General features: G+C 43.1%; 1 protein-coding gene across 1 annotated transcript in view; it reads right to left on the minus strand.

Moving 5' to 3' along the window:
* LOC146809688 (myocardin-like) overlaps positions 1 to 24348 on the minus strand; it is a 205302-nt gene that overhangs the window by 13813 nt on the left and 167141 nt on the right. Inside the window, exons 10-12 of the mRNA XM_085616530.1 lie at positions 7770 to 8459; positions 5542 to 5679; positions 964 to 1018 (exon numbers count right to left, since the gene is read on the minus strand). Of these exons, the coding sequence (XP_085472656.1) occupies positions 964 to 1018; positions 5542 to 5679; positions 7770 to 8459 (883 nt within the window). The remainder of the gene's footprint in view (positions 1 to 963; positions 1019 to 5541; positions 5680 to 7769; positions 8460 to 24348) is intronic.

Consider the following 24348-nt stretch of genomic DNA (forward strand, 5'->3'; position numbering starts at 1 on the left):
AATGATATAGGCTTTAAATTTCTATATAGCCAAAGCAGTATTTATGAGAGAAATGAACATATTTGGCATTATTTTAGGTTATTGAGCCAACACCACTGAACCCAAAGTCATGAGATAAAATGTCAAAAGTCTGGATACATTTATGAAGGCTGAAAATATAAATAAAATAACCAATTAATTTTTGTTTTAAGACATATTAAAGACAATAGGTCAGAAACATCATCTCATTCCAATAGCAGATTACAAATAGAGATGTAGAGATGACTAATGATTTAATAGACTCATATTTTTTCACTTTGCCACTGTGTCACATAGAAAACAACTCGAGCAAATGACAGCCGTAATGTTGCTGCTACAGTGGAAAAGGGAAAGGAACACCCCATTATTTAATGGGTCTGTAGAGGAAAGTGTTTTTCAAAGATAAAATATTCTTCAGAGGAATAAAAAATGACAACACCTGATTTGTATATAATTACTTCATGTTTGCTTGTGCAAATAGATGCTTTGCTGGCAATCTGCATGAGTAAGTGTGAAACAGTAAAGGTACTTATAGGATTGTTTAGCTTTCAGATATTTCTTCAGTACTTAATGTAAGTACTCCATGTAAAATTTGTAGTCAAAACTATCAAAGGAGCAGAAGCCGCCTTTTTTTTTATAACCTGCTGATATACCTAAGACATGTACAGGGCTTTCTGCCTTTTTACAAAGGTTCAGGATATACAAGTACTACATGCATGCATACATACGTTCATACATACATACACCCATATTTGTCCAGACAGTCACTCAAGGTGTTTTGCTGCTTGTGTTTTTTTATACACTGGAGATGCTGCTGGTTGACTTCTCAGGGTAGCAGGAAGCTAAGACACAATGTTCGGTCACTTCTTTTAAAGACAGTGAGAGTTAGCCAATTTCCCATATTAGACCTGTCTAGCAATTGTGGCAAGTGGAAGGACACCTCACCTGGACACTCGAGAGGCTCCTCCAAGATATCATCAATGGATTCACTTCGAGCCATCTGGGAACCAAAAGAGAAGGTATTAAACAGTGAGACATAAACCAGGAACATTGATTGTATTCCAGTGCAACATCCAGTATCACACAACAATGGCGAAGAGCAGGCAGCACTGCACTGATTACTTCCCTCTGTTCTGTTTTTAGTGTTTCACCTCAGCTCTAACCACAGCAGCCTCCTCTCACGATTTGCACCATAATATCAACTACAAAATTGCACTGGCCAAAATTTTGAGGCATGCATAGTGAGGACCAAAATATTGTGATGGTAAGTGGATCTCGGTAAGTATAGATTTACTATTCTTTACTCCACATCTCTGTCTCTTGAAGAAATATGTCTTCTAAAATAGCTCTATTCTATATTGTAATATGTTTCCCAATCTTTGTTTTTGGCCATCATCCCCATTTGTATGTTCCCATAATGGTCAGTCGATTCATTAGGTTAAAGGTCTTTGATAATATAAGAAAAAGCTTGGTAAAATATCTCATCTCAGTGCTGTGTTCATTCTCAGTATTTGGACACAAGCTGTCTTCTACAGTTCTGTGCAAGCGCCATTCTTGTGCAACATATGCCCTGATATTTTTTTCATTGGTTCAACATACTTACTACATTTATATCCAAGTAAAGAGAAGGGGGCATTTGCAAGAGCATTGTTGATCATGGGAATTAGTACCTCAGGATTACACATTTACATACTCTTATCTTACATGGCTTTGTGGATGGCCCAGGATCTACAAAACCCAAAAAGTCCAAATAGGTCATTGTAGGTTCTATTGGTATTACCTGTGTATGATTATCCATTGAATATTACCATTTTATTCCCTTTATAGATGTTTTTTGGGCAACTTCACATAGGCATGCAAGAGTACATAAAATAGTACTACAAGAATATTACTTTATGTATTCCAAATTCCTCTATGAATAGACCGATTAATCATTAAGTCCAGTATTTGTTATATTCAACTACTCCATTTGTTGTAGGGTGGTCAATCCAGTTACAGGCCATACTTAAGTGGTACTTTATCAATTTTTACACCTGTTATGAATGTGTATAGGGACGGTTTATGTGAGGTTGCGTTATACAAACATTGTTTTCCTTCCATCGTGGTGCAGTTGTTTCCTCCTCAAATGAACAAGCTTTATTAAGACCCAACATAGTAAAGATCAGTTTATCAGGGTTTCTTCCAATAACTAAACGATTCTTCAGCCTCAATATAGGTATTTGTGGTACTCTTTTCTGAAATAAGCTTTCACTAGACCTGAACACTGTTGAGGTCTATATGAGGAAAACAATGTTCACTTTAAACCAAAGATATGACAACAAGCCTACCTAGTGCACCCCCCATGCACCACAGAACACATCTGTTGAATGCTGTGAATTTCTGTGACCCCCTTCTTTACTTTTATCTACTGAGGAGAGCAGTGATCATTGAACCAATGGGATTAGAAACACAGGTGCCAAAGGAACTAGCTTTGAGATTCTCTCCCATGTGTCTGTGTTTCCATCAATTAAAATAACTTACATGTTTGGTGCTGTCAGGCAAATGCATGAAAAAGAATACTAGAGGATGGAGACACTTTTGCCTATAAAGCATAATGTTTCATCCAACCCAAGAGAAAACCATAAACTACTGTCTGCTTGAAGCCTAAAGACCCTCAGCTTAAATGTATTTAACTGGCTGACTACATGATGGGGAGCTTTAGAAAGATCCACTGGTTTCCTATTTCATCCTTTCTTAATCTCTCATTCCAGATCATAATTGTTAATTCATGGCTGTCCTTTCCTCTCTTTGTGACTCTACATCCACCTCATTGAGTCCTACGGTGAAATTAGGATCTCAGGTGTCGTAGTTGTAAGACCTTACATCTTTGGTGTGGTATTCCCTCAGACGTTTTGCCTTCGCTACCCTCTTTTTGCTGAACCCATTTTTGGGGCATTAGGACCCTGTGCACTTTACCCCTGCTAACCCAAAGTAACATGCTTGTGCTCTCTTCCTTAAACATGTTAAAAGAGGGATGCACCTAGTTGCCACATTTAATTTACATGTAAGTCCCTAGTATATTGTAATGTATGTTCCCAGAGACAGTAAATTAAATGGAACACGTGGGCTGTAGCACTCATTGTGCCACCCACTAAGTAGTCCTGTAAAACATGTCCTGCCTGTAGAGCAAGAACTGTCATTTTGGCCTAGCAAAATAAACCTTTTGCCAGGCCTAAACAGTCCTTTTTACTACTCATACACCACCTATTAAGTAGGCCCTAAAGGCTAACAGGGCAGGGTATATGATATTTAAAAAGTAGGACATGTGTATTTAGGTTTTACAAGTCCTGGCAGTAAACAATTCCTACAGCTGTTTTTCACTTTAGTGAGGCTATCGATCCCATAGACTAACACTGGGCTACCTTATTACACGTAATAAGCGATAACTACAGTTTGGGAGCAGATCAGGAAATACTCCTTACACTCACTTGAATATTAATTTTAAATCGTCTTTAATAGTAAAGTTGGATTTTCTGTTACTAATCTGAAGATTCCACTTTTAGGAAGTTGATATTTGCCTGCCTAAGCCAAATGTGACTTTATGCCAGTATCACCTGACTAATGGTGCTTCTGGGTTGTGATGTGTATGCTTTTCAGACAGGAAATTAAAGGGCCTTGGGTGTGGGGAAGGTTGTTCCTCTCCTGAGCATGATTGCCTGGGGAGTTGTACTCAGGTCTTCCCGGGCTTCAAAGGGCATTCTGAGGGCTCTACCTACACCCTTCCTGACTACTGGAGCTGACTGATCTGTTACTGACAAATGTAGCTGACACATGGGCCTCCCTGACCTTCGTTACCATAGACAGTGTGGAGTCAAATCTAGGGAAAGGCACAGAACTGACCAGAACCAGTTTAGGGGTACCCCACACACAGACTGGCACTGGGTATGAAAGTGGCATCCTCATGACCTCTCATCAGAACAATCCTGGGGAAGATTCAGAAAAAGGTCTACCCTCCCGAAGGAAGCCTGGGCCTTCTCGGCTTAAGCCCAGGATCCCCAGAGGTGCCTCCAAAGGTCAGCTGGTTGACCTCTTGTTTGAGTAAAGGGACACAACAAGCTTCCAAAGGCCTTACCTGCAAGTGCCCAGCTGACCAGCCCCAACTGGACCTGCCTGAGCCCTGCAGCTGGGCTCTGCTGGAGTGAATCATGATCCCCAAGAGATGCCCCACCAGCTCCTAGACACTTGGCTGGCATAAGAATGTATGCTTCCTACTTCAAAACTGAACTACAGGTGAAAATCCAGATGTTTTGGGCTCCTCATGACCACGAGCAAGCTCTTCACATAAGCACTGCATCTCCCGCCAACACATCATTCCAATGGCAACCTGCTCTTCACACCAACAATGACCGCCTGCATCTCCTGCCAACAGAAAGCTCCAGTGGCAACCTCCTCCTCGCACCAACACGCAGCTCCCACGAACACGACACTCCAGCTGAGGCTCCTTGTGTAGAGTTGGTCTTTGAGAAGTTCAGCACTTTACCTCAACAAACTGGTCCTCCTTGCATCCAACACCTGTTTCATCACAGTCAGCCTGAACATGTGACCATGATGCAGTCCAGCGCAACCAGAAAACCATGACAGGTGATTTGTGCTTTTTGGTGCTATTTTCATCTGCAACTTTAAAAATTAATAAATACGGTTCTACTTATTAGATATGTGTTGTTTTAGTGTAATTTTATTTATTCATATTTTGTCTAGTTTTTTAAAGTGGTTTGGGGTTTTTCTTGTTTTTGAGTGATGCATAAATACTTTACACATTTCCTCCAAGTTAAGTCTGACTGCTTTTGTGCCAGGCTACCAGGAGCACAGGTTTATTTAATGACATTTATGGCTCACCCTGACAAGGACTGTATTTATTGCTTGAGTGGAGCTGTCACCCCTCTCAACTAATAACCCAATTGCTTGCAGTAGTCTAGAGACCAGGGTTTCTTTTTCACTCTCTTCAGCGCCAGGATTGTATGCACTGCCCTTGAACAAATAGATTCACCTAAATTGCTGTTGCTCTTTCCACCTTTCAATCTGTCTTTCGCCTCAACTTTCTTTGTCTACAAACTAGAGCATTGTCTCCAGCCAGGTCTTCCCATTCACTCTTCCATTTTGTTCCACCACCAAAGGTCCATGCACTTAGTGCAAGATATTGTGGTACCTTCATCGCCCCTTATCCATATTGTAAGTCTCAGTTTCATCTAACCCCAGAATCTTCAGTACTTTTTCGAATACTCATTCACTCTTCCTTCTTAATTATCTTGCCCATTCAGGTCCATTCAGGTCCGACCTCACATGTGGTCCTTATTTCCTATGCACATTAATCCTATCCAATTTAGCCCTGTGTCCTCTTTCATGTAAATCTCTGGCCATCCCTCCTTTCGCCATCACTTGTGTTGCCATCCAGTTCTGCACGCTTACATCTCACTATTGGTTCCATACCCATCACAACTTCCTGCGTGATTGGTTGCATTGCCCTGCAGTATCTCCACTCCTTACCTCTGCTTTTTGAATGGCTTCCTGGAGTTCCTCCTCGAGGGACAGGGTCCCTGGAACTGGGCTTGGTGGGCTTGCCGTGATCTGCATGGGAAGCTCAAAGTCCTGCTCTATGGAATCACAGGCTGGCGGGCAAAAGACCTGTGCATTGAAAAGATAAAGTTAGAAGAGACAGTAAATCACCCCACTTCTCATGTTGTTAACTATGGCGTCAGCGCCACCGGCACTGGGGTGAATCTTAAATTAGGTCATTGCATTTATGTGGGAATGGAGGATACACATTATGTGGAAAATTGTGTGGCATTGAAATATCACTATTTTGACATTTTACCCCTTTTTGACCCAAAGCTAAAACATATTGGTTTCATACGAGGGATGCGAACATACATGTAGCAGACAATATTCAAAACTCGTTTCGCCGACAATTAATGATTTTGAGTTACATGCATGGACAGGAATACCATGAAAGATTTTACTCCGTTCTTAATGAAGTCTTGGCCCTTAGACCTAGAGGAACATCTCTGATATCTTCCTTCGGATAGGATAGCTCAGTGGATGCAATGCCTGCTCCAGAGGTTCTGAGCCTTCCCAGGCATCATAGAGTCATACCTGCCATAAAGCTTGCCTTAGCATAAGTGAGTCCAATCCTGACATTATCTGAGTATCCATAAGGATTGTAGAGCCCACTTGTGATATTATTGGGCCCATCCAGTGAATGTTGCTGGAATGTGTGACATCACTGTGTATATTGCTGGTAAAATATTGATGTGAGTGGACCAAATTTGCATTTATTTAAAACGAAAAGGTGATATTACAGAACGAAAATTGTGATTTTCCTGAAAGGTATTCGGGGACGAAATTATCCAAAAATATACTTTAAAGAGAAAAAGACAATAGGTAAACCTGTTGCTGCATTAGTAGTCACCCACCCACCCACATCTTCTTCCATCAGTTTGAGTCGCCAACTGCACTCTGTTAGACTCACTGACTGATTATGCATTGCTCATAGAGGTTATCTCAATATTAAGATATATTAACTCCTCATGTGTCCCATTTAACTGTTCCAGTCCCCAAACCAACCTTCAAGTCTGTAGCACTTACCTCCAGGGCACTACTCTGCCTTATTCAGTCACTCAGTCTAGCACCTATGCTTAAAAGAATCTTCAGTAGATGTTACAGATGTCTAATTTTCTCTCAGTCGCCCAGTGCTTCTTTCCTGCCGGGTTCGAACGTCTTGTCTTTAACCACAGAACTCAATCTCAATTCTACCAATGTGCTTCAGCCATTGCAATCAGGTTTTCAGGTTCTACAGTCCACACGAGCAGCTTTAACACATACTTCTTCATTTATCACCTCCTTTCACTGAAACCACCCTCCCTCCATCTTCAAACTCCTTGACCTATCTGCAGCTGTCAACTAGATTGACCATTCTGCTTTACTTTCCCCCTAAAAGCTCTTTTCAATAAAGTCTCCAGCCCCACTTACTCAAACCTTCTGCCCAGTCCTTCTCTGAAGCCCGGCAATCTGAAGAATCACCCCTCACCCCACTATTTGTTGGTGTTCCGCAAGAGTACGTCTTAGGGACCATGTAGATGTGAGACACATCTTCTCATTTCGAAACTTCCCACTCCTCCGCCAATCACATACATATGAAATAGTGCTATTTCCATTTGCTATTGAATAGGCCTTACATTCCCTCATGCTGAACTAATCTAAGATGTAGGCGCTTTACATTCCTTCTTCTAGTACCCCTGCAACTAGCTCTATCAATCTGTCTCCTGCACACACTATTCTCTGTCCCTATGATCTAGCCTTTCACTCTGAAGTCCTCCTCCTGCCTACTACTCTGTCCACCAGAATCTTTACCTCTGCAGACATCACAACGTCCCTTCCTGTACCCCGTCCGTCTTGCTATTCGATCCTACTCAGTCTTCTGCTCATCCACATTCTCCTCTCATCCTATGTTGCTGCATACTCCACAGAAGGTCCCCCCTTGCAAATGCACATCTCACTCGCCTCCAATCCTTTACCCTTAGACACTGTCGAAGGCTTACCTTTCCGCACACTCGTCTCTCGCCTCACACTCTCCAGCCTTGCACCTTGGCAGCAGACTCTTGCTCCTGAATCATCTGTCAGCGCTCTGCAGTTCCTGCCATAACCCTCACATCTCACTTCTCCTACCAAACTGCCCTTGTAATCCCTGCAGCTGGCTCCCTCTCTTGCAGACTCACCATAAAGTGGTCACTGGCAGTGACCGCATTTGATGCCTCCTGGATGCTGCTTGGCTCTTCCTTGATGTTAGAGAGCGTGTAAAGGAACTGGGCCTCACTCACAGGAGTATGAACATCTGCTGACGACGCGGAAGGAAGAGGTCCCAACACAGATGCGAAGCCTGGGCTTGGGGCTAGCAGTTCCCCCTTGTGGCGGTTCTTCAGGCGCTTGTGCATCTCCAGCTCAACCCGCAAGTCCTCTGCCTGTTTCTGTTCCTGCTGCAGCTTCCACGTCAGGTTCTCGATCACCTTCTGCTTCTCCTGCAGCACCTGGTCTTCGTCAAACTCCATCATAGGGACATCCTCCTCTGTCCCACTGGGGCACGCGGGTCCACCAACACACACCCCGAGCCCGTCACAGCTATCCACCAGCCCTGAACACTGCTCGATACTTGATTTGGGCATCTCCCCAAACATTGGGGAGGCAGCAGTCTGAATGGTGCACAAAGTAGGCGAATGTGTGCCCATCACTGTGGGAGCGTGGAAAGTAGGCATTTTTAGGATAGGGGTGACCAAGCTGGCACTTGCGATAGGTGTAGTTGCCGGCCTGGGGCACAGGGTCTGGTACGGTTTCAGGCGTTCTAGCAAAGCTGGTTTTGTGCCAGAGACAGGAAGTCCTCGTTTCCTGAGTTGCTGTCGGAGTTTGGACACCTTCAAGAAGAGAGATGAAATTGATTACATACATGGCACAGAAATATGAGATAGCTACACATTGCTTCACATCAGTAGTATGCCGTCTAATGATTACAAAGGATATTCCTTATGGCACCTCCTTGGGTACCAGTCCACTTGCATATTATGGAGTGCCTTGAATTCCAGAGGCCTTTTAATGAATGAACATTGGCATGACGAAATTACCAGGTTTCTTATTTGGCAGTGACGTAGTAAGAGTTTGCACTCTTTCAGAACTCTCCATGGAAGAGTAAGGAGGGCCCAAAAGACAGCGACCCTAAGGCTGAGGGACCACCAGCTAGAAGTTTCCAGAAGTAAAACCAGATGAGCCTTAGAAACTGACCCACATTTAGATGCCACAAGGGAACCAGGAAGTGTGGAGAGGGGGCATCCAATGTTCTGGCAGATGCCCTGCTGCCGTCAGCCTCTAAATAGTGCCTTAAGTCTCACGTTTCCAAACTTGCAATAGCAATTCGTGATGAAACGTCTCTGCCGCTCGTGAGCCATGCATATGTTTTCACACTGTGCACCTCCTCTTTGAATTAGCATATTCAGAGGTTTGGTTTGCTGCCCCTTGTAAGTGCTTTATGTTTCAGAAGTAATAGTCTCTTTAGCTGCGTTTATTTTTATATTGTACTTACATCTCTTTCTTTTTACTTTTTAAACTAACAACAGTTCTGTGTATTCATCTTTCACATCAAATATTATTTTTAGGAGCAATGCTAAAAAAAATGTGTTTTACTGTTGGTCATGCAAATTGTCCAATAAGAGAGGGGTGCTAGCTGTAAGTGAAGTCAAACATCCATTCCTATTTCAATCCCACAGGGAAGTTGTCGTCAAAGCTAGTAAAAACACATCTGGAATATAAAATAGGTGTGGTTAAAGGGTGCAGTCAATGCTCCGCGGGGACTGGGAGAGGCTCGCTCAAAGGCTGCTCTAGGCGATGGAGCCAGAGGGGTATGGATCGATCATGGGGGGACTAACCTAGGTAGGCAGTATGCATCTCCCGGGGTTAGGTAAGTCAATTAAGGGGATGGGGCTCCACCGCCCTCCCTGAGCCTTTGTAAGCTCCAGGAGCCCCATCCCCAGGGGCCGTTTTTTTTAAAAAGGGAGAGGCACCACGGAGCCCCACTCCTACAGTTGGAATAGGCCCCTGGGACCTTATCCCCTGGGGCCAAAACCAATAAACAGGGGAGCAAACCTTACAGTCTCCCTCCCTGTGCCTTAATACGCTCAGGGACCCCATCCCACGGGGAAGGCTCATTTACTGTGTCCCAGGGAGCACACCACCAGGAAACAATAGATTCCCTGCCCATACCATCGTGGGCAGGGAAACGTGTTAGCTCTCACCTAGCAGGAGCATTTTTAAATCTCCCGCCAAATGGGAGCAAGCAAGTCTTCCCCGCCTACAGTAGTGTCGGCAGGAAAGACAAGTTTGCTCCCAGCCAGCGAGAGATTTAAACATGATACCGCCGGCTGGGAATAGACTTCTGGCCTGTCCTGTTTCCCTGCCCGATCTCCTGCTGCACCTAACATTTTGCTTAGTGGTTGGCGTGTTGCACAGGGGCACCCACCTATAATAAAGAAACGTCCAAGAATATGGGGTCTTTAGAGAGAAAAAAGGCTCAGGTCTGGGAGACAGGTTTCCCCTTCCACTTTTAAATAAGATACAGCCCCGAAGGATGGGGTACCCAGGGGCGTATGAGGACTCAAGGGAGGGGATCCCTGGCATGAGAAGGCTCTGGGAGGGGGCGAGACAGCATCCCTCCCTGTTTACATAAGATACAGCCCTGTATTCCCAAGGCCTGATAGAGTAAGGGAGGGGGTCATATGCCCCACTCCCCTAAGAATTTGGCCCTGGGGGATGGAGTCCCTGTGGCCTCTTAAGGTTCAGAGAAGGAAACCACGCGTCCTTCTTCCCTATAGTTAAAATATGCTCATTGGGGATGGGGTCTTCAGAGCCCCTTGAAGATGGGAACCACGTGCCTCCCTACCCTAATGTAAAAGTATTTAGCCCCAGGGGATTGGGTACCCCAGACCTCTTAAGACTCGGTGAGGGGGGAAACACGCCCTGCTCCTCTATAATTAAAGTATAGCCCCAGAGGATGGGATATCAGGGGTCCATTTGGGAGGTGGACCACTCAACTCTCTTCCCCTAATGTTAATGTATTAGCTCCCCGGTGGTTGGTTTTCCCGGGGCCTCTTAAGGTTTAGGGGTTGGGGCCACGCCCCCCAATAATATATTTTTTTTGTCCCCAGGGGGTGGGGTCCCCGGGGCCAATAGTGTCTTGGGGAGGGGGGTATGTGCACTCCCACTCCTTTTTAAAAAAAAAGTCCCCTGGAGTCCTCAGGGCAAGTAGTGGCTTTGGGAGGGGACTGTGTGACCACTTCCTCTGGCGGGGGTTGGTTGCAGGGGTTGGCCTGCGGTCAGCCCCACGCCACACACAGCCAAAGGCTGTGCGCAGTGTGGAGTTTATTGACTGTGAGGGGTTGACCACAGGGCCTGGCTGTAGGCCATGCCCTTCAGCCAATCTCTGTAGAGGCGTTGACTTTAGGTAAAGTGATATAATATTAGTTTACGCTAAAAACAAATAACAGAAATTCACTCAAGAAACAATGGTTAAAGTGATGTTACTGTTAGGAATTGTAATTGAATCTTAATCTACATTAAAAAAACTAATTTTGAACTAAACAAAAATGAAAGTAACCAGTTATAGGTAGCAGAATTATTTATAAATTGTGCCTCCGCCATGCACTGACCTCACATATTACATCACTCATGGCATGTTCTGTGACATCAGTGATGACATCTCAAATTACATCACTGATGACATCATCCAGTGAGTGTATTTGTTTGTTTTATACTTTTCATAGTGGCAGGTAACTATCATTCTACTTATGTACCTAATTTTGTAGTTTTTTTTGTGCTAATGGGAGTGTTAGCCTTTTTTTGATAAGTTGTTATCAATTGAAGAAAAATAGTTAAAACTTGAATAGTCGACAGTAACTAATTTTGATTGTATCAAGAGTAGTCTGAGGAGGAGTGCCCAGGCTAACAAAGTGATGACAATTATAACTCGGGATTCTGTTAGTCTCTAAACACCCATTGCCTACCTTAATTACATCTAACACAGCGGATGCTTCACTTAGTGGGAGTGATGTAGCCGGATCTACCTCCTATAGCGGTGTAGTGGCCCAACGTACGACAGGTTGTCCCCGTGGTGAAAGAGCAGTACAGCAATCTTTGGGAGGGGGTTTGGCACAAAAATCACTTGGAGGACCAAAGGAAAGATCTAATCCTAGTGAGTCTAAGCATATTTTGCCATTTATTGATTTACCCCCTGATTCCTCACCATATGTCGCCATACTGACCGGGGTGCCTGAACTAGACAAGGATAGTGTAGAATCTTAAAATGACCTAAAAAATAAATCTATGCATTGGCTGAATAACAACAGACCTCTCCCGCTGAATGTGCAAAGTCAAATCTTGTTTGCCCATAGAGTAAGCTGGGTGGGTCGATGAGTGAAAGATTCAGCCGGCGATTGTATTGTTATTGACAGATGGGTGGTCCAACATATATGCGAGTGGTCTTATCAAGGACAAAAACTGGAAATTTGGACATCCAGGCAAGAATTGGGAAAGGAGAGCCCAGTTAGAGAATGCCTTCGAGTGAATGATGGTGTTTGTTTTGCATCCAGTATCCCCCTCAGCAATAGGTTTAGAGTCTTAGACCAGGTGGATTGACTGACCCGCACTGACTTTCGCCCACTTATCACGGACAAACAGCCGTGTAATAGTCCTTTGGATATGGGGGCTGAGGTAACAAACCAACAGGCCGTCCAAAGCTATGAGAAGGTGAATGAGTAGATAAGCAAAACCACTAAAGTTAGCGACACTGGGGAAGTGGGGAAATCCTTAGATGCACCCAAGAATAGTATTGTTACATCCAGTGAGGTGGCATTAAACTCCGAAACATTAGGGACTGCTGATAACAATTGCGAGCTCCTAGAAGTCATAAATAGGGGATTTTATGAGGCGACCTATGAGAGTGAGTTGGAAGCAAGATCACATGGCCCCAGGATCCTGTCGTGGAATATTGCGGGCCCAATGTCCAGATTGGATCTCCCCGACTGGGGAGATTTCATAGACTCCCACGAGATTTGCTTATTCCAAGAAACTTGGGCAGTAAGACCATTATATAGAGTAGTTTTTGTAGCATATTGTGAAGTGGCAGTGAAGGGCCCAAGGGGTAGACCGTCGGGGGGTTTGTGTTTTTGGGTAGGTACCCACTTGGGTTATATGATGAAGATAATAGAAACTCATTCATCTGACATTTTATGTATTCTTCTCACCCATAGAAACCTTCCAAAGCTGGCCATTATCATTGTCTACTCTCGCCCAGTTAAGTATGGGCAAACTTCGCCGACGCTAGATTGTTTGGCTGTTCTTCTTAATTTACTGTCTGGGGAAGCGTATTTTTTAATTGGTGGGGATTTAAATTGTGACTTTGAACCCCTCAACGGGTTGTCAACACCTATTACCAGTGACGAGGATTCATTATGGTCAATTCCTGCGTCTAATGCGTACCCGATAAGGGGGTGGACCCCACTAGTCTTGCAATTAACCTCTCTTACCCTCACCTATTCATTGAGGGCATGTAATGGTCGGTTCCCTGATGATAAACCTGGGCATCCCACCTTCGATAGAACTGGACAGGCAACAATAATTGATTATATTTTAATAAATGTTGGAATTTGGCATAAGGTTGCAAAGTTTTCTGTCCTCCCCCGTTATGAAAGCGACCACAATCCATTGGTCGCAACCCTAGATAGCCATGTAGTGGAAGTAGGGCAAGACCTGGAAAATCTGCTATTAGACAATTTGATAGTGGTTGAAAGAGGGAGAAGAATACGCTGGGGCTCAATAATCCAAGCTCCAGAAGTAATGGCGGATATGTATACTAGCATTATTCCCTTGTTAGAAAAAGCAAGTCTTGTCTCTGGAAGCAGTGCTAATTTAGAAACCGATCAAGATCTAGGCAAAATCCACCTTGATATGGTTGCCTGCCTGGCGGATTTTTTTTATAGCAGTAAGCCCAATAAGAGTAATAATCGCAGAGATAAAAACCCCTGGTACAATAGGTCATGCAGGGATGCGAAGAGAGCCCTGTTGTCAAGCCTGGGGGGGGGGGGGGAGGGGGGGAGGATAGCATGCAAATAAGGGAAGCAAGGGTGTTTTTAAAAAAAATCCTTTTAGCTGCGAAATCTGAATGGGGAATGGGCAGGCCATTAACAATGCCATGGACGTTAAAGATACAAGAGCTTTCTGGAATTAAGTCCATACCGGGAAAATAGAGGGTAGGTCTACCCTCGAGCCTAATATTGCTGAGTAAGCCTGGCGTCTTTATTTTAAAGATTTATATTCAAGCCCCTATAATGGACCTAGTGAGAGTGGGATATCGGCTTGTTGTCATATCTTTGATTCCCTTGGGGATATACCTCCATGTACCTTGGGTGAGGTATTATCTGCCTTAGCCAAAATACTGCCAAACAAAGCTCCTGGGCTGGACAGAGTAGCTATGTAATGTTCCTCCTGTGTGTTATGGTTATCTGTTATGTTGGGTAAGGAGATGTGTTGTATCTTCCCCTTTTACTCCCACCTTGGTACCTTCCGTCCACCCCCACCTTCCCACTTACCTTGGTATCCCCTGGAGCTCACCTTGGAATGTTGACATACCGCTTGCCAGAGAGCGGATGGCCTGGAATAAAGTGACAGTTGTACTTCTCTCTCTCCGTGTCACTTTGATTATTACACTGGCGACGATCCTGTGAGGGGGCAGGACAGGCCATTTCCCCTTATGCTTGCTCTCAAGTTGGGAGTTTGATCAGCTGTGCGTTCTTGCTCAAGTTCCAGCCATTCTGAGGGTGACCAGTGACAGCCCAGGCGTATGGCGTTTCCAAGTGCGCTGCCAGTACTTCAGGTTGCATATCAAATCTTGTGTACTCTGTCACGCTGTGGCTGATTGAAGAGCACCTCACCATACGTTGGCTTCGAGGACTCTTCGCCAGCAAGATTCTTCATCCTGATGCAGATCTTTCTCAGCAGCCTTCGCTCAGCGAGACTCCCGGGTTACTGACGCCTTCCGGGGTCCAGACCGAAGACGCGACTGTCGACGCCTCCTCACGCCCACAAGCGGGCGGAGAGATCGTAGTTGTGCTCCGTGGGGTCCTGGTGCACTCTGTTTGGCTCTGGTAGGCATTTCCTGGTTCCAGCTTTGAGTTGCGGATGCCGGCTCTCGTCCTCCAGTGGGCGGTAGTCGCTGCAGCAACCTTCCGGGGAAATCAGCAAGCCGAGACCAAGACCTACTGTTGCTGAGGTACGTTCTTCAGTGGCTGCCGTCAAGTATCCTTCGTATGCGGTGGCATGTTTTCTCTCAGCTTGCTGGTGACAAAGAGGTTGGCGTAAGAGAAATTTACTTCATTTCGGTCCAGCTGGGGGTAGGTTTGCCACGCAGCAATTGCGCAGTTACATTCAGATAAATTACCTTGCCATTTGTCTTTGGTTCTGGCATTACAGAAACTTACCTTGAGACGTGTCATTGGGTCAGAGCGTTATTTTGCATTTATTCCTGGAACTTGTGGTGAATCCTTTTAAGCTAAGTTCACGCTGAGTTCTGCCTGCATCTGGCCATAGATACTTTTATATTGCCTTCTGAACGCGGTACTGCTGGGATATTTTAAAATTTACTTCACGCTGAGTTCTGCCTGCATTTGAACTAACTTTCCTGGGCAAATTTCGTTCTACTTACCAGTTGCTCCAGACTTACTGGTGTACTTCACTCACTTCAGTCAACTCATTGTTGCAATATCTGTATTTTTCTTATTCCTCCAGTATGGGTACTCCAGGAATATGTCAACCTCCTTCATTCCCAAATGAATGTGGAGATCCTGATATCCATTGGAAGGAATGGACAAAGCTTTTTGAGTCTTATTTGATTGCTATGGGTGGAGAAAGATTTTCTGCCTTACGGAAGCAGCATATTCTCTTACACAATATTGGGGTTCATGGTCGTAAAGTGTATGAGACTCTTCCAGAACCTGAGTTGGATGAGGAAGATGACCTAGATGTGTATGAGATTACTATGCTAAAGTTAGGTAATCACTTTGGGGATAAGATAAATGTGGTTTTAGAACGTCACAAGTTTTTCAGTAGGTCACAAGGAAAAAATGAATCTGTAAAAAACTACATTGCCGATTTGAGAGGTCTTACTCAAAGGTGTGATTTTGGGGATCTTAATGACTCCTTAATACGTGACCAATTGGTCAGATGCACAAGCAATAGCAAGATCCAAGAGAAGTTGTTGTCAAAAAATCCATCGCTGGAAGAAGCTATTTCTATTGCTCAGTCTATTGAACATGCGGCAAAGTGTATGAAGGAAATAAAAGTATCTGAAGAAGTGGTTGCAGCGGTTTAGGTAGATGCTCCTAATAGGAATTTTTTTTGAAAGTCAGAAGTAAAGGAGAGTCATCCATTAAGTTTCCAAGAGAACATTCTGACCTCAAATGCTATAGATATGGGAGCAGCAATCACTTAGCCAACAATCCTATTTGCACAGCTCGCAATGCTCACTGTAAGAAATGTAACAGAAGAGGACATTTAGCTAGAGTGTGCAGGGACAGTGACAGCAGCCAAGTCAAAGCCATCAATGAATCCAGCGATGATCAGCTTAGATTTGTGTTCCTAGTAAAGAGTTCATGTGGCAGTAATTTCTCTGAATACCCCAAATGCAGTATTCTAATCAATAACAAATCTATTGAAATGTTCGCAGACTCCTGCTCTCCTTTTACCCTGTTAAATATGGAAGATTACAGGAAAATCAAAGGGGATCCAGGTATGCTGATTTCTAAACCTGACATCACACCCCATGGGTATACCAAAGACCCTATTCCGTTGGTGGGGATGGTGGAGACACAAATTAATTTCAAAGGGAGATCCACTGTGGGTAAGGTTTACCTCGTCAGCTCGGGTTCAAATCTTCTAGGGTGGCGTCACCAGAGAGAACTGGGTATAATTCTTGACCCCAATGGCAGGGAACAGGTCAACTTGGTCAAAGAAGCTACGGGGGAGTCACCCCTCTGTGACAAATTCCCTCACCTCTTCTCTAATGATCTGGGGTTGTTGAAACACTACCAGCATAAAATAAAGATTAGACAAGTGGCGAAACCTGTTGTACATAAGACTCGCCAAGTTCCTTTACTTTTAAGACAGCCACTGAAAGATGAACTTGACAAACTCTGCCACTTAGGCGTCATTCATCCTATTGACGCCTCGGAGTGGTTATCTCCCATCGTCATAGCTTCCAAAGCCAATGGACAGGGCATTCGCCTTTGCATTGATTTACGCAGCCTTAATGAAAATATTTGGATCGAACGTTTCCCCCTTCCTAACATCAACGAAATGCTGAGTACCATGGGTAAGGCCAAGTTTTTTTCTGTCATAGACCTTTCAATGGCATATTACCAAGTAGATCTCCACCCGGATTCTAGGCCACTAACAGCATTTTCAACACCTTTTGGCACATATATGTTTGGAAGGATGCCCTTCGGTCTTGCCTCGGCGGCTGCTGTCTTCCAAAAAATGATGCAAAGGGTACTGGAGGGAATTCCGAACAGCATGTGTTTTCAAGATGATGTTTTGGTTTATGGTGCCGATGAAGAGGAACATGACACCATATTTAGGAAGGTATGTTCCAGGCTGTCAAATGCAGGGTTAACTGTCAAAAAGGAAAAATGTAAGATCAAAGTCATGGAGGTGGATTATCTGGGACAAAATCTTTCTTTTGAAGGGATAAAACCTAAACTGAGCTTAGTTCAAGCAGTGGAAAACGCTCCTTTCCCCACGAACAAGGAGGAGCTTAAATCCTTTTTAGGGTTGGTTGAGTATATGGCCAAGTTCATCCCTAGATTTTCAGAAAAATGTGAGTCTTTACGGGAACTGTTAAAAAAGAAAAGTGAATTCAAATGGGAAGAGATACACTCTGTTTCTGTAACTAACTTAAAAAAAAAAACATTGGCTCACGTGCCCTGGGGCCTTTTGACCATAGGAAGAGAACCATCTTATGCACGGATGCTTCCAACAAAGGTCTTGGGGCCACTCTGTCTCAGAAAGGGGAGGGTGGAGAAACTATCATTGCCTTTGCCTCCCGTACCTTAAGTCAACCTGAACGGAATTATTCCGTAATTGAGAGGGAAGCATTGGCCTGCTACTGGGCCATTAACCATTTCAAGTTTTTCCTTTGGGGCAGTAAATTTACAGTCCGCACGGACCACAAACCCCTAACGCACATCTTTTCATCCAGAAAAGCACTCTGTGAATCCCCAAGAATAGCCAAATGGGTTTTAGGGCTAGAGAAATTTAGCTTTAGAATTGAGTACTTGCCTGGCCAGGATAACGTTCTTGCAGACTATTTATCCAGGTCTCCTATAGCAGTCAACATCGAGGCTGACCCTTTGGATACTCCCATTCTTTCGATCCATCTTCCTTCCTTCTCCAAAGAGGAATGGAATATCGAAATGGAGAAGGATTCCAAAATGGAGGCACTTAAAAGTCTAATCATAAATGGTTGGCCAGACAAATGCGGGGATGTTGTGGATGGTTTAAAGGAGTTCTGGGAAGTTAGAAACGAGCTTACCATTCATGAAAACAAAATCTACCGCAATTCCAAAATTGTGCCACCTGAGGCCCTAAGAGACAGAATAATAGACCTTGCCCACGAAGGTCACTTAGGGAGAAGTCTCACCAAAAGTAAAGTGAGGAACAGCTTTTGGTTCCACAAGATGGATTCTAGAGTTGAATTAAAGGTAAATGACTGCTATAATTGTGCAAAAAGTGACAAAACTAAGACCTTACATAAGGTTCCACTTTCACCAGTGGAGGTACCAGTAATTCCTTGGACTAAACTGGCCATGGACATAATTGGCCCCATGGATGCCTTAGGTCCACAGAGAAGGTTCATGTTTGTTCTGGTGGACTACACCTCCCATTGGGTTAATGTCAAATTCCCCCCTTCCACTACGACCAAGAACCTTGTTGCTTTCTTAAAATCTGTATTTTCCTTTGAAGGGATTCCATCTATTTTAGTAACTGACAATGGGGTGCAATTTACATCGGATGAAATGATGACCTTTTTAAAGAACCTTAACATCAAGCATGAGAAAACGGCTCTTTACTGTCCCAAAGCTAATGGGTTAGTAGAGAGGATGAACCGTATGATTAAAGAACATATTCAACTGGCAATGTCTAATGGGTTCAACATAGATAATTCCCTGAAAGACTGTTGGTGGGCCTACCACACGGCACCCAACCTTGTAACTGGGATCTCTCCTTTTGTGGTCTTAAGAGGGAGAGAACCGGGCACCAAGATGTACCCTCTCTGGCTAGAGGGGGGCAAGACTGTTGTCTATGACAGATCAGAAAGTCAGATTAATGTTCAGCAACATCAATCCCGCTACAAAGGGTGGTATGATAAGAAACATGGTGTGAAGAATTTAAAACCTATTGTTAATGATTCTGTGTTGATAAAGAAACCCACTAGGGTTCAAGTGGCACAGAGTAAATTTTTCCTTCCACAGAAGGTCAAAAGCATGGGGAAAAATGTGGTGGAGTTGGAGGATGGTCATGTTTGGAGCGGGGACAGAGTAGCTATGTAATGTTCCCCCTGTGTGTTATGGTTATCTGTTATGTTGGGTAAGGAGATGTGTTGTATCTTCCCCTTTTACTCCCACCTTGGTACCTTCCGTCCACCCCCACCTTCCCACTTACCTTGGTATCTCCTGGAGCTCACCTTGGAATGTTGACATACCGCTTGCCAGAGAGCAGATGGCCTGGAATAAAGTGACAGTTGTACTTCTCTCTCTCCGTGTCACTTTGATTATTACAGAGATCTATTAAGACCTGCTTTTAATTGGCTGCTACTGCGACTTAGGTTTTATATAAAAACATAGGCTGTGAATTTCCTTTTAACTTTTTTTGTTTAATTTATATTTTTAATGATTGGCTTGCACTGATTATATTTCCAATAGTGATGATTATCATTTTATTCCCGTTTCCCAATGAGTGATTATTACTGCTATCTATGCTTGTACTATTTTATAATAAGTGGTTCTTACAACATCGTATTTTTTCTTGATATTAATTTTAAGTGGTTGTGTATATGTATGTACTTTTATAACCGCAATAGCCGAAATAAGGTTTCATGAATAAATGGAAAAATCATTATCAAGTGATTGAAAGCCCTATGTACTACGCCTGTGTGGCAAATAGAGGAGGGAGTACAGGCAAATTATTAGGACAAGCCGGGCCAGAGCCAGCCATTGGTCTTGTTGGGGTCCAAGAATCGGTGCGCAAACCGAGCCATGAAAACATTTGCCACGTATATCGTGCAACAAAAATAATGTAAAAATATCTTCAAAATTTTTAAAAAGTGTCTTTTTTTATTAACATGTGGAAGCATTTCACCTTAGTACATCAGATTTTATAACTGCATATACAAACATTTAGGAAAAGTGATAGTTTCATTGCTCTGCCCTCAACGACAATGCCATTAGCAAACTAAGAGGCATGTCAGTAAACCCTAAACATGTCCTAGATCTATATTAGAGATGGAGCAGCATTAGAGTCCACGAATTCAAACTTGAGAGGTGGTTGTAAAGGGCATATCCTAAGCTCAAATATTTAGAAGTGTTCCTATATGTGATAATAAAAAGGAGGCTCTGTGAAATAAAATATTTGCATATGGTCACACAATTTGGACAAGATGTGAAGCTGATAATGATTCCAGGTTATCTGGTATCACATATTGAAATGCAGCCACCAGATGGGCATCTGTCTCTCTTTCCCATTTACATAAAAAGGTAATTCTTGGCTCACCTTGAGAAATACCAACACAAAGATAGCAGACAGACACGACTCAGGGCTCTGAGGCCCAACCACCAGCCAAGAATGCTATACCCTGTCAGCATGTCTAGGGCATCCTTTCCAAATACTGATTCCTTAAGAGAGGTATCAGTGTTTTATAGTCATAATCCAGTTGAAAAACATTGAAAGGTTCCCAGGTTTTAGTGGTGACATTTGCAAAAGAGAAGGGGCCTCCTTGCGAACACTTCCCATTTGTGAATGTAAAAAAAAAAGTTTGTTGGGGAGTAAGAAGTGGTCCAGTGAACCACTGCCAACTCTCAAACAAACATTACATTTTTTTTAATGTCTTTTTAAATGCAGGCCCATTTCCTTTGAAAAGAGAAAGGCTGAATTAAACAAAAAACTATTCTTAATTAAAATATGATGACAGACATGGTGATCCAAGCAGACCACCACCCCTGTGATGCCATGCAATTGTATGAGTCTCAATTCACAAAGTACTTCATGGGACCCACTGCGATTCAGCATTTTGTGAGATGACCTATTTGTACATAGGTCGGTTTTTAAAAAACTATTATATGCGCAAAATGTCAGTGCGCAATTTGCAACCACTTTTTGGGAATGGAAATTTCCTACATCAGGCCTGATGTCTTGTAGGGTATAGAATATATACTGTCCATTAGCTTTACATTATGAGCTAAAGTCATTCAGAGGCATACCTCTTATGGTGCAGGACATATCTTTTTACCCTTTCATTATTAACTAAAGGCATTCTGGGAAATGTATTTCTTTTATTACATGACATGTTTTCTAATCCTCATTTTTACTAAAAGTTTTTTGAATAAAGTTAATCTCTCACAATTAAGGACATTTTGGCTCACCCGGACAGAAGGCACTGTAAATGATATCTCTTATGGTATTGCGAGAGTTGAGATTATTCAGCCACCTTATGACAAAGCACACGATGATTTGCATATATATGGAAATAATTGGCTTTGATATGTGATATGTTTCTCACATTTAATCTGAGTGTCCCTATATCTAGATTACTCCTGTTCACCTTGACCTGTTGTGGTCCAGATTTACACAGAACTATTGCAACCCAGCACAGCGAGTAAAGTTGTTGCGCTGTGTTGAGTGAAAGAACAGAACAGAGCATATCTACTAAAATAGTGTGCTGTTCTGCTATCTTCCTATGCTGGTGCACTTTTGGCTGTAATGGGCCAATGCAGACAAGTGCACAACACAGACACTGTGCAAGGGTGTCTGTGTTGAGGGAAGCGTAAATTGTGTGCTGGAAGGGGTCTCTTCCAGTACAAAAACTTTGCTTTAAAGCATTTCCCACTTTGTATATATGTTGTACAATGCAGCACACAAACAAAGCAGGAAAAATGAGGAGACATGAAATCTTTTCTCCTTGTTACGCCTGCTTTGAGGTGGGCAGGATGTTGGCACAAACCCCTGTCTACAATTCTCTGTAGATAGAGACATGCAGCAAAACCCATGGGTGGTTACATTGAAACGCCCATGCACCACCTATGAAACACCCCCTTGACCCAACGTAATGTAAGGCAGCGCACTGCACAGCTTTGCAATACTTTGGGTGACAATCCCATACAAATCATGATTTGCATTGGATTGTAGATTCCACCATAACACTTTGTGTCTGGGTTGCTTTAAAAAACTTTACTCAAACCTTACACAACGTGTTTGTAAATCTGGGCTGTCTATAACATCTATTGAAGTCTGCCTCAGAATAGGAAAAACACTCTTTCTACAAGAGTCCAATATGAAAAAGACATATGTAGAGTCTATTGAAAAAGTGCTGACTCTAAAGGATCCGCCACAACATGGGGCAGGAATGCCAGGCTGACTAAGCACTTTCTACACAGCTCCGAAAATATCCTAGGAGTTTCTTGTTTCCTGAGTGGACAAAGCATGGAGGTCTGGATCGTGCAATAAAAAACTGCAAAACAAATCTTCATTAAAAAAACTTGACTCTCTGTCCCTATCTCCTGAAAAGTCCAATGTGGTTAGTACAGAGAATGTACAATGTGCATATTTGGTGCAAGCAGTTCTTGTATGTTCTTTTGTCTTCTGTAAATTGTAGCTTTTCCACTTATTATAATATCAGGATCTCAAATATGAGAGTGCAAAGAAATGCCTAGCATAGAATAAGGTACCCAGAAATGAATGAGTGCACTTGAGACCTTCTATTGTATCTGCTCTGATTGCCACAAAAGACGACACCCTTTCACATGGAAGTCCACATTTCTTGTAAAGCTCGGTGTTGGTGTCATCAACCCACACATAGACCTGGTGGGGGGGATCTATCTAATTGTTCAACAATAAGGATAATCATATTTATCCGAACTCTTCCTGAAACTAAAATAATGAGGCCATTAAAGGAGGTGGGATTTGTTTTATTGCTTCCTGTTGGGAAACATCATTTACATCGCATGCGATACATTGCATGCCATTACAACGCCGTTGTTACAACGACCGCGTTGTTATATGGCTAACCATTACAAGGCAAGTCGTTACAACGATTTGCTGTAGGGGGCAGAATGTGTTGGATTTAAAATCCAACACCTTTCCTACTGATGCACAAACTGGAGCTGGAATAGTAAATTATAGTATTCCAACATTCAGCACTCCCTACAGCAGGTCGTTGTAACAACTTGCGTTGTAATGGTATGAGATGTAACAACGCAGTCATTGTAACAACCGCTTTGTAATGGCATGCTATGTATCGCATGCGTTGTACCACGGCCTATTCCTTCCTGTTATGTTGAACACCTCAATTCATGTTTGGGGGGGTTAAGCCCTCACGAGCATCCTCACAAAAGTTTACCTCCAACTCAATTTTGCAAAGATTAAAAAAAAATAAAAGGACTAATGCAGGAAACCCTGAACGTGCTTGTTCGGAAATGTCCTAATGACTACCTGTATTTGTTACACACATGCTACATAAGAGGGTCTCTTAGGCTCCATCTTAAATATAGACATTTTTCAACAAGTTAAAAGAAATAGGACTTCATTCGTTTCTAAGAGTCAGGAAAGATGGAGATTAGTAAATTTCACATGCAAGAGAATTGCAAGTAGATGGATGCAGGACACTAAACAATCTACCTTCATTGGATTGAACTAGGAATGTAGCAAAATAAGCTTAGTTGCAGTTATTTTATTTATAGTGCTCAACAATTCCAGAACTAAGTCTACCTTAAAGCGCTTGATTTTACTTTGTTGATTGTGTTCCAGGAGATAGAGATAGGCCTCATTAACAGGGTAGAGAGAATCTATCCTGCTGAGATATTTGAATTTGAGGCGAGCTATGGATTCTGTCAGAGAATGGAAGCTCTTGCAATGGTGTTCTAACAGTTGTGATACGGTCACTTTCCGGCAAAACATTCAGTTAATGTTTTTAAATAAAAACCGATGGAAGGCCAGCTTATGGGGTCTTGCAGAAATCAAAGTGCAAGTTAGCTGGAGAGACATTTAAAGTCTTGCTTTGCTTCAGAGTAAGCAGGAGCAAGATAGGCCTAGGTTATTTCACTTAGGAAAACAGCTGCCCACCATGGAACTGGTGTAACAGACACCTCAGAATCGGAAAAGAAGCCAGGAAATCACATGCCCCTGAGACATGATAACGTGGCTTGGAAATCACAAAATCACATGCCCCTGAAACATGATCAGTGACTAGAGTTGCTGACTTTGGGACACAAGGAGCCAGGTTTGGATCCTGGCTTTGGCTCCATGGGCTCTGATTTGGACAAATCACTTAATCTCCCGCTGCTAAAAATAAATGTGTAACATAGTCTGGTTGTATTGTAAAGAGCTTTAATGCAATTGGACCAGGTGTGTGCAATAAAAACTTCAAAAACTAGTTGCAGAAAAATTTGAAAAATTATAAGCATAAACAGTCAACTCCTTTTATTGCTACGTACTGAC

This window comes from Triturus cristatus, chromosome 7 (genome assembly GCF_964204655.1).
Source record: "Triturus cristatus chromosome 7, aTriCri1.1, whole genome shotgun sequence".
In the NCBI taxonomy this organism is placed as follows: Eukaryota; Metazoa; Chordata; class Amphibia; order Caudata; family Salamandridae; genus Triturus; species Triturus cristatus.